The following is a 9,924-nucleotide window of genomic DNA, read 5'->3' as shown; positions in this document are numbered from 1 at the left end:
AACAGGGCTGGGGCTGAAGGGGTGAGCAGGGCGGGGGCACAGGAAGGTTATTCTGGGCCCACAAATCCATTCACATCCACTGCCACACTCATCACACACACACACACACACACACACACACACACACACACACACACACACACACAGTCACACTCACACCCTTGTACACAGGACAGGCACTGACACCCACGACAACACACAGGGCAACTCACCCTTGTGTCACACCCACTCTGCACTCATGGACAACTGTGACACACTCGTTTACACACCCGCATGTGACCGCTCACACCTGAACACACACCACACACCCAGTCACACTACATCTAAGGGCCTGCGTTCCCATGTGAACATGCACCCCTGCCTGGCCTCTGGGTCTGGGGGCTGTTCCCTGGGGCACCTGAGCACGCGGCCCAGGGCTCCTCACTTTTGGTTTGGGCCCAGCCCTGTCCTGGGGGAGCTGCTGCCTCACAGAAGCTCAGGGAGGGGGCCCTGGGACACAGGTGATCAGGCTGCTGCCCAATGGGCGCCATGCCCTTCGCTCTCCTCCTCCTCGGGCCCTGCCCCGCCCCGCCCACCACCCAGCTCACCTTTGAAGAAGACAAAACGGCCGTCCTGACGCTCGTAGGCAGCGCTGATGTCGCTGGGCAGACCTCGCCAGAAGTGCCCAATGGGCATTGGATAGTTGTCCAGGACGCGGTTGTGCCGGACCCGCCAGAACCAGCGGCCCTGGGGAGGGCAGGGGTGTGAGTGGGCAGAGCGTGTGCGCTGCCTCGGCCTGGGAGCGGGACCACCTGGGACCACCCCTGCCTGGACCAGGGAGGGTCCGGCGCAGGCACTGAGGGCAGCACCGGGGGAGCCCTCGGCGGAAGGGGCAGAGGGGTGGTGGGTGGGGCAGACCCTGGCCTGCTGTAGGACTCCAGGGAGACCCCTCATCCCCTGGCTGGGGCTCTGCCGTCTAGTCTCCTGGCTTCCCAGGGCTGCTCAGTGAGGAAGTGGGGGTGCCGAGCAGCCAGGTGGGGCACGGCTCTGGGGGTGCTACCACAGTAATTAATAAGCAGGTCCTGGACAATTATATAATGAGCAACCAACACAGCAATCTCTCATTCCATGTGCTCTTTCTCAATAAAATCTTACCTTCAGAGGAGTAAAGTGCATTTCTCCTGCTTTTGAATCTGAGAACTAAGGATTCAGACAACAGCCCTGGCTAAACTCCCACCTAGCAGCCAGCACCAAATGCCAGCCATGTAAGTAATGTCACCGTGGACCCTCCAGCAACTGGCCGCCGGGGTGTCACGGTGGGGAGGGGCCGGGTGGGTTGCGGTCGGCCGTCTGGGGAACCTGCAGAGTCCAGGGAGGGGCAACAAGAAGTGAGGAAGCTGCCCGGCCGGTGTGGCTCAGTGGTTGAGCATCGACCTATGAACCAGGGGGTCGTGGTTCGATTCCTGGTCAGGGCATGTGCCTGGGTTTCGGGCTTGATCCCTAGTAGGGGGCGTGCAGGAGGCAGCCAATCAGCGATTCTCTCTCATCATTGAGGTTTCTCTCTCCCGCTCCCTTCCTCTCTGAAATCAATAAAAATATATTAAAAAAAAAAAAAAGAAATGAGAAGGAGGCCCCAGAACCCAGCTTTGTCCTCCTCAGAACCCCGGGACCCCAGGCCCAGCCTGAAAAACCTGTGCCCCAGGTGAAGGGCCTGCCTCGGTGAAAGGCCCTGTCTGTCCACAGAGACCCCCTCCCCGCACCCCCATCCTCAGGAGGATCCCCATCCTCCTCCATAGAGCCCCCTCGTCGGCCTCCCCACTGGAGGCTCGCGGGACACACACAGAGGCAGGAACATGGTTCTGCAGCCCCTGACGAGTTCCATCTGATTACCAGGTTGTTAGGGATACAGTGATGCATGTCTGCCATGTGCCCAGCAAGGTGGGCACTGCGGGTACCAGTGAGGTGCCTGGTGTGGGCACCGAGCGCAGGCCCTGACCCAGCACACTGGCCCTCAGGAGCCCTCGCCGCTGGGGGTGCCTCCTGCCTGAGGACCCTGGGAAGTGATAAACCGACAACATTAGCAGAGAGTCCAGGGCAGGTTTGGGCTGGGAGCGACAGTAGGAGGAACGGGGTCCTGGAACCTCTGGTCAATGAGAATATCACTGAGGCTAGAAGGACAGGGGGTCAGAGATGGGACACTCCCCCCTCCCTCCCCGCAGGCTCCAGCAGGAGCCACTGTTGGGCTCTGGGTGTAGGTTCTGGGTGTGATTTCTAGCACTGTCTGAGCGATATGGACAAGTCACTAATCCTCTCCGGGCCTCAGTTTCTCGTCTATAAAGTGGGACAGCAGTAGCACCTGCGCCTGGTGGGGCTGGGTTGAGGGTAGGCGTGCAGAGTCCGCCAGCGTGTCCCTGCCGCTCGCTCACCATAGAGCTGCTGGATGCCCCGGAGGTCGTCCTCGGGCAGCTGGAAGTTGTCGATGTCCATCCACTGGTAGAATGGCGCCATGATGGCGGTGGGGTTGCTGGAGTGCTCCAGCCCCAGCGCGTGGCCCAGCTCGTGCACTGCCACCAGGAAGAGACTGTTCCCTGAGGTGGGACAGCAGCACGGTCAGCTCTGGCCTGGCCCAGGACCTGGCCCCCTGGACTGTGGGCTGAGGCTGCCAGGGAGCCTGCCCTTGTTTCACTCTTAGAAGAGGCTGAGCTGCTCTCACTTCTGGGCCTCCAATGTCCCCATCTGAGCAATGGGTACAATGATCCCTTCTCTTTCCTCCCACCCCTTGAAGATGGTAGGACAACAGCTTAAGACCAAATGTCAGTGCTCTCCCCTCCCAACCCTGTGTTCCCAGCTCTGCCTCCCTTGCCCTCGCCCGGCCAGCTGTTCTCACCATGCATGTCGGTGCTGGAGAAGGTCCAGGGCTCATCTGCGTCGAAATGGGTGTCCCCGCCCAGACCAGGGCCCGGGAAGTAGGCGTGGGCCAGAAAGCCGCCTGTGCCATCAAAGGGGGAGCTGTCGCCATGGAAGCCGGAGGCAAAGAGGACCATGATGTCGGCCTCCTTCTGTCTCCGCAGCCTGATGTCCTGGTAGGGCACCTCCTGGAAGACCAGGGGCGTGGCCTGCTCCCACACGCGGAAGGCCCTGCGCACCGCCTCCAGCGAGTGGTACCAGCCCAGCTTCTCCGTGTAGTTCTGGATGCTGCAGGTGGGCGGGGAGACAGGCCCGTGAACCCAGGGCCTGGGGCTCCTGCCCACTGCTGGCACCCACTGGGTTGGAAGCCAGGACCCATGGTCTCAAGGTACGTGCATAAGATCTGAGCTGGGCCCCGGCCAGTGTGGCTCAGTTGGTTGAGCATTGTCCCATGCACTGCAAGGTTGCTGATTTGACTCCTGGTCAGGGCGCATGCCCGAGCTGTGGGTTTGATGCTTGGTCAGTGTATGTGTGGGAGGTAACCAATCAATGTTTCTCTCTCTGTCTCCAAAAAAAGAAAAGATCTGAACCGATTTAACAACAATGCCTGAAATTTCAACCATTAGTTTGCTTGGAGGTGAATTTGAAAGAGAGGCATGTCAAAGCCAGGAATTCATTAGGCTATTCCCACATAAGGCTGCATGGTGCCAAATATGCCTATTTTCTGGGAGAAAACGTTAAGTAAATGAATGTACGGGGGATATGTAGCTGAAAGAACCAAAAAGAGCAATGCGAATGCCTGAGGTTTGGGGAACACGGGCTATCAGTTCTGAATGTTGGGTTCCAGGTCAGGCTGACCTGAGTTCAAGGCCATTTTCTGTGTGACTTTGGGCAAGTGAGTCATCTCTCTGAACTTGAGTTTTCTCGTCTGTAAAAGGGGTGAAGGTTAGCGCTTTCATCATGGTGTCCCCGGGAAGGTGAAATGAATGAACTCGTTAAATCGGAGGAAGCCTCGGTCGTGTGCTGGACCATGAATTCACTGGGGGCCTGGGGTCTCAGAGGCCGTGGGAGCTACTCCTCCTCGGGCGACGGAGCTCTGGTGGTGGCTGGACAGACACAGGAAGAGGAGCCCTTGGGGACCGCCACAAGGCGTTTCTTGCCCGAGGACTCAGCACAAAGGAGGAGGGTGCCTGAGGGTTTTTGCAGGACTTGCTGCCTGCCTGCCCACCCCGCAGATACCTGGATTCCAGCCCCCTCTCTTCCCCTACCCTCAGGTGCCTGACACCCCATCCCCACACTGTGGAGGCCCTCAGTGTGTGCGGGTGCAGTGAGGCCGAGCCAGGCAGCTGGTGGGGGGGAGGGGAGGCTGGGGGAGGGAAGGAGGAGAGAGCGGAAGCTGCTCCAAGGGTCCCGACCTTCTCAGGAGGAAGACAGCCTGGGGTGTGCAGCCGTGGTCAGCGTGGGAGCCAGAGTGGGTTTGGACTGTCTATACTGGGCACCCTGGGGTGGGGTGGGGGGTGCTGCTGAGAAAGGAAACCTTCCAGACGAGTCCACTGGGAAGTCTGAAGCCTCAGACCAGGTGATGGGGAAATGCCCTGGCAGGGACGCCACCCTGGGAAGCTGGGGTCCCTACCTGAAGGTCAGGTGGGGGTTGTTCCACTTCCTGCCGGTGAGGGCATAGCGCTTCCGCCGCCGCAGATTGGCTTTCACATGCACCCCGAACTGATCCGGCACGCCACAGCGGGGCCGCTTCATCCACCTGGCTCGCGGGCGGGGAGGGGTGAGCACACAGCCTCCTCCAGGCAGCCCACCGCCTTCTACCCTCCCACCTCTGGCCTTCAGCTGCCTCTTAGGGTGTGGTGGGAGACCAGCTAAGCTTCAGTTCCCTCACCAGGAAAACAGGTACAATGATCTTGTCCTGGAAGCCTGGATGGCCAGCGAGGCATCTGCAAAGGTGGGCCCCGTCTCAGGGAAATCACCCAGGAATGAGGCCTCCTGTCCTGGGTCCGTTACGTTCTGTGCATGTTCATCTAGGATGTGGCTTTGGTTCACTTCCCCTCGGTCCCATTCAGAGCAAAACCGAAGGACGCTGTCCCATCCCAGGCATGTATGCTACCGAGTCCCTCCACTCCTATTCGTGCTGGCAGACATCACTCATCTATCCTGTGCTCCTTGTGGCCAAGCTGGGATACGGCCTCAGGAGCTTTCTCAACACAAGGCTTCAGGCAGCCACTCCCAACCAATCAGAGCTAGCACAGTGGATCAAACTATTTGTCATCTTGTATCCAGACCACGCTTTTCTGGTAACTCCGTGTGCCAAGACCTCCCGAGAGCAGGCCAGGAGGAGGGCAGGGGCCAGGGGCGTCTGGGAAGGGCCCGACAGAGGGACTCACGTCTTGGTCTCCTCGTCAAGCACGCCGGTGACAGGGATCCCGTAGAAGCGCTGCATTTCGGAGAGGGCTGAGGCCAGGATCTGGGCCGAGCGCATGGTGGACATGTGGCGGCTGGGCTGAGGCAGGTAGCCGTAGAGTCGCAGCCAGTTCTGCAAAGGAGAGACCACGGTGGTCAGCATGGTTGGCTCTGGAGACACAGCCTGCATCAGATCCGCCCACCACCATCGCCCAGAGCCGCCACCACCTCCCTGCTTTCACCTCCTGCGCTGGTTTTTATCCTCTCTTAAAAAAATGATTTTATTGAATTTGAGAGAGACAAGAAGGTAGAGAGAGAGAGAGATAGAGAAACATTGACTGGGGCAGGACCGGACCTGAAACCTGGACATGTGCTCTGCCTGGGAATCAAACTGGCAACCTTTTGGGCATGGGACAACACTCAACCAACTGAGCCACATTGACCAGGGCCCTTGGGTCTATTTTCACATGAGCGCCCAATCAAAAGCCCTTTACAAGTCAGGTCTGGTCTCTAAAGACTTCTCACCTTAGAGGAAAAGCCAATTTTTACAGAAGCTACCAGGCCCTCGCTACCTGACCCCACCTCAGCTCTCAGCCCTCACTCCTCCCGTCTACTCAGCCAGGCACCCTCCTGCCTCAGGCCCTTTGCACGAGCTGCGGTCTCCCAGACGTCTGCACGGCTCCCACCCCGTGTGCTTCAGGTCTCCGCTTCAGCCTCACCTGACTGGAGGGTGTTCTCTGACAACACTGAAAAAGACCCCCACCTGCTGTACCCTGCACCCCCTCTCCTCCTTTCTTGCACTTGTCACCATCTGACACACCACATATGTCACTTAGGTGTTACCACTTGTCTCCCCCACTAGGGTGACAGGAGGACGGGATCCCTGATGGGCCTGGCCGAGCTGTAGTGAGAAAGGGGACTCTGGCCTGCCCACCTCATGGTCCCATGGCCACGAGCGCACGATGACCACCGTGGGAGGCTGGGGCACAGAGGCCAGGGACTTCTGTGGGCCTTGGCCACATGGAAAGGGGTCCTTTGCACCTTTCCTGGGCCACCCTGAGTCTCTGGCCCCCCCCCCCCCCCGAGAGACAGAACCTGAAGGCCTGCTGCGCGCCCACAAGGCAGGATGACGACCGAACATGGTGGCTGCTCTGGGCTGACAGCCAGGTGTCAGCTGGCCAGGGCCACGCCCCCATCTGGCTGCCACCAGTGTCTCAGCCAGCTCCTCGGGGACTTGCTCCCTCAGTGCCACCCTCAGCCCAGCCCCGGTATCCGGCCACACCCCTGGCTCAGCAGCACCCGGACGGCCGCTGGAGGGAGCGCTGCTGGGCCCAGGAGGGCAGCGCAGAGACACAGAAAGAACCACCAGGCTTCTCAGGCCCGGGAAACAGCCACAGAACCAGGCGGCAGAGCCGGGGGGGCGATGAGAAACAGCCAGGGCGCTGGGGACAGACAGGGCTGGGAACACATCCAGCCAAGCCTTGTCGAGGTGTGGCCGTTATCCAAGGACCTGCCTCACATCTGGGGTTCCTGTGAGGACTGAGTGGGGACACTAGCGCTTGCACTGTTGGGCAGGGGAACGTGCTCAATAAACGTGCCATTAATGCCGGAGGCCGGGGGCTGTCTGGCTGTCCCTGGAAGGGCAGGTTTTTGCTTCAACCGACAGGGCTGAAGGTTCCAGGCTCCACCAGACATAGGCACAGTCTGGGCATCTCCCTCAGCTCCTGCTCTTTCCAATCACAGGAAACTGCTCCCAAAGTTCCTGGGTGTGTGTCTGAGGGGGCACACCCGCCACCCTTAATGGACGATTTTCCCGAAGAAGCTTGGAGAGATCTAGAAGGTGAGGCCATGATGCTCAGCTCCGCAGGGAAGGGATCAGCTGGAGGTGGGGCTGCTGCCGACAGCGAGGGCACCTGACATCACTTATTTGCATAAGGTAAAAATATCTCCGGGAGCTCAATCACAGGCACCCCGGGCTGATTAGCAGTGTCTGCGGAGTGACAGGAGGGCAGGGAGGGGGAGGCTCAGGCCGGGGCCCTGGGCTGGGGGAGGGGAGCGAGTTGGGCCTGTCTGCAGGGAGGAGCTCAGAGCCCAGCAGAGGGCATCGGATGGGGGAGGCCTTTTAAAAAATATATATTTTTATTGAGTTCAGAGAGAAAGAGAGAGACAGAAACATCAATGATGAGAGAGAACCACAGCACGGGGGTCAAACCATGACCTTCTGGGTCATAGGTCAACGTTCAACCACTGAGCCACACCGGCAGGGCACCTAGTCTCACAGGTGGAGGGCCAAGCAGGTGGAACTTGGTCTTATTGATTTCAGAGAGGAAGGGAAAGAGAGAGACAGAAACATCAATGATGAGAACCACAGCACGCCCCCCACTGGGAATCAAACCATGACCTTCTGGGCCATAGGTCGACGTTCAACCACTGAGCCGCACCGGCAGGGCACCTAGTCTCAGAGGTGGAGGGCCAAGCAGGTGGAACTTGGTTTCTCAGCTGGGGAAACTGAGGCTTGGGGAGGTCAGTAAGCAGCAGAATAGAGGGGCCTCCTCCACGAGGGTCACTCAGTGGGAGGCAGGGAAGGTTCCAAAGCGAACTCTGGAGCCATGAGGCCCCTCCTACCTGCAACCCATCCTGAAGACCCCACCCACCCTGGCTCCTTCAGCCATTTCTTGAGCTCCACACGTGTGCACAGATGCTTCAGGTGAGTGGCTAGGCCCAGGCAAGGAGATGTGGGGCCATCGGGTGTCTGAGAGGGGGTCCCTGGCCGCCTGCCCCTAGGGGAAGCCATACATGCAGCAGGCCAGGGCCGAGCCTGCTGTGGGGCCATCCGGTCAATGCTCACAAGAACCCCATTCCCGTTATACAAACGGTGAGTGAGGTTCAGAGAGGGTGCGTGGCCCACCCGGGGTCGCACAGCGATCTGGCTAGAGCTCGAGCCCCACGCAGAACGACTGGACCAGGCTGCTTGCGAAGCAGCACCAGCTCCGCTCGGTCGGAGGCTGGGGACACCGGGCTCCAGCCCTTCCCAGGAACAGTGCCCAGCACAGCCCTGGGGGAGGGCGTCTGATCCTCCCCACACTCCCCAGCTCTGGCTGGGTCTGGGCACTGGGCCCTGTCAGCTGGGCTGCCCCCCAGGGCTGCAGAGACAACGCCAAGGCAGGCCCGCAGGGAGGGTGTGTCTGGGAAGGAGCTTCCAGATCGATCAATACCGTGCATTAAGCACAGCCGTGGGGGCAGGGGGCGAGGGCTGCGGCCGACACCACAGCAGCTCCTCCCACCGGCCTTATCAGAACCTGTGCGATAAGGTCAGTCCGCAGGGCTCTGCTTTGCTTCTGTCACCCACGGCTCTCCGTGGCTGTCACCCTGGCGGGGCTGCCCAGACAGGCACAAAGGCATCTCGCTGGCCCTTCAGGGCGCTCGGCCCTTGCTGTGCTCCTCCCCACCCCGTGTCGCAGTCTGAGGGCTCTTGGGAGCAAGCCAAGGCCATCCCGGGCACAGAGCGGGATGAGCCTGGGGGAGTCACAGACACTGCAGAGGCAGGGCATGCACCCCAGGCCCGCTGGGCCCAAACCTGCGCAGGGGGTCTGAGCCAGGCGCCCATGTGACCAGCTAGGTGGCCCTGAGCAGGCCTAGGCTCCCCCAGTCTCAGGCTGGAAGGGACCTCAAAGCCATCAAATCCAACTATTTCACAGAAACCTCCATGGGCCACCACTGGGCCAGGGTCCCATCAGGCCTGTTCCCCTGAAAAGATGGGGGGCTCACTGCCACCAAGGTGGCCCGTTCCATCTTCGGGCAGCCTTGACGGTTAGCCCTTCCTCAGGGAGAGCAGAAACCTGCCCGTGACATCTGCCCCTTGGTCCGGACTGCTCTGGCCGCACAGGGGTGAGAGCACAGGTGACCTAACCAGCCTCAAGGCCGCTGAGGAAAGGGGGCGCTGGCCAGGCCACCCCGTCCTCGGTGGGTGATTTACTACCTTCAGAAGCAGCACGGTCCATATTCGAGCAATTCTAGAACTGCCCTTCGAGAAGGGAAAGCTGCAGGTGGGGGAAGGGGCTCTGGGGGGCGCGGGGCTGTGAGCCAGAGAAGCAGGAAGGAGGGTGGCGGCCTGTGTTCCTGCCCCTTCCTTACCTTGTGGCCTCCCAGCCTGCAGGGCTTTCCTTAACCCGGAGCAAGGAACAGCAGGGTCCTCTGGCCGGTGGGTGGGCAGGGTGGGGTGAAAGAGGCCTGTTTGCTAGTGGTTTCGGTTGGCGGGGGGCCAGGCCTGGGCCTCACCTGGAAACCCTCATAGGTGTTAATCTCCTAGATGGGGATGTCCACAGGGCAGAGCCTGGGTGGCCGGACAGGAGAGGGGGAGGGCTCCAGGTTCAGCCAGCCCCCCCTCCACCATCTCCTTCCCACCTGGCTGGGGCCCAGCAGGACAGAACCAAACGTGTTGAAGGTGCTCAAAAAAGCATGGGAGCCTGCTGGGCCCAGGTGAGGCCACTGCGCACGGCGGTTGGTCAGCATTTTACACGTTAACGCGCGGACTCTCCCCACTGACTCCACCCAGGAGATGCGCTCACTAGTCTCATTCTGGAGATAGGGAAACTGAGGCTTGGATGGGTTCAACGACTTGCTTGCTAG

The 9,924-nt window shown here is 60.3% G+C and overlaps 1 protein-coding gene across 1 annotated transcript in view; it reads right to left on the bottom strand.

Moving 5' to 3' along the window:
- The window catches only part of MMP15 (matrix metallopeptidase 15), a gene marked incomplete at its 3' end in the record, with an annotated part of 27,872 nt that extends 22,444 nt beyond the window's left edge, over positions 1 to 5,428 (bottom strand). The window contains exons 1-6 of the mRNA XM_015558808.1: positions 5,280 to 5,428; positions 4,520 to 4,645; positions 2,867 to 3,174; positions 2,406 to 2,567; positions 1,259 to 1,338; positions 576 to 858 (exon numbers count right to left, since the gene is read on the bottom strand). Of these exons, the coding sequence (XP_015414294.1) occupies positions 576 to 858; positions 1,259 to 1,338; positions 2,406 to 2,567; positions 2,867 to 3,174; positions 4,520 to 4,645; positions 5,280 to 5,383 (1,063 nt within the window). The remainder of the gene's footprint in view (positions 1 to 575; positions 859 to 1,258; positions 1,339 to 2,405; positions 2,568 to 2,866; positions 3,175 to 4,519; positions 4,646 to 5,279) is intronic.
- Positions 5,429 to 9,924: the final 4,496 nt, after the last annotated feature.

This window comes from Myotis davidii, unplaced genomic scaffold (genome assembly GCF_000327345.1).
Source record: "Myotis davidii unplaced genomic scaffold, ASM32734v1 scaffold590, whole genome shotgun sequence".
NCBI classification, from domain to species: domain Eukaryota; kingdom Metazoa; phylum Chordata; class Mammalia; order Chiroptera; family Vespertilionidae; genus Myotis; species Myotis davidii.
Note: the sequence above shows the minus strand (reverse complement) of the source record. Positions and strands in the feature narration are given on the sequence as shown.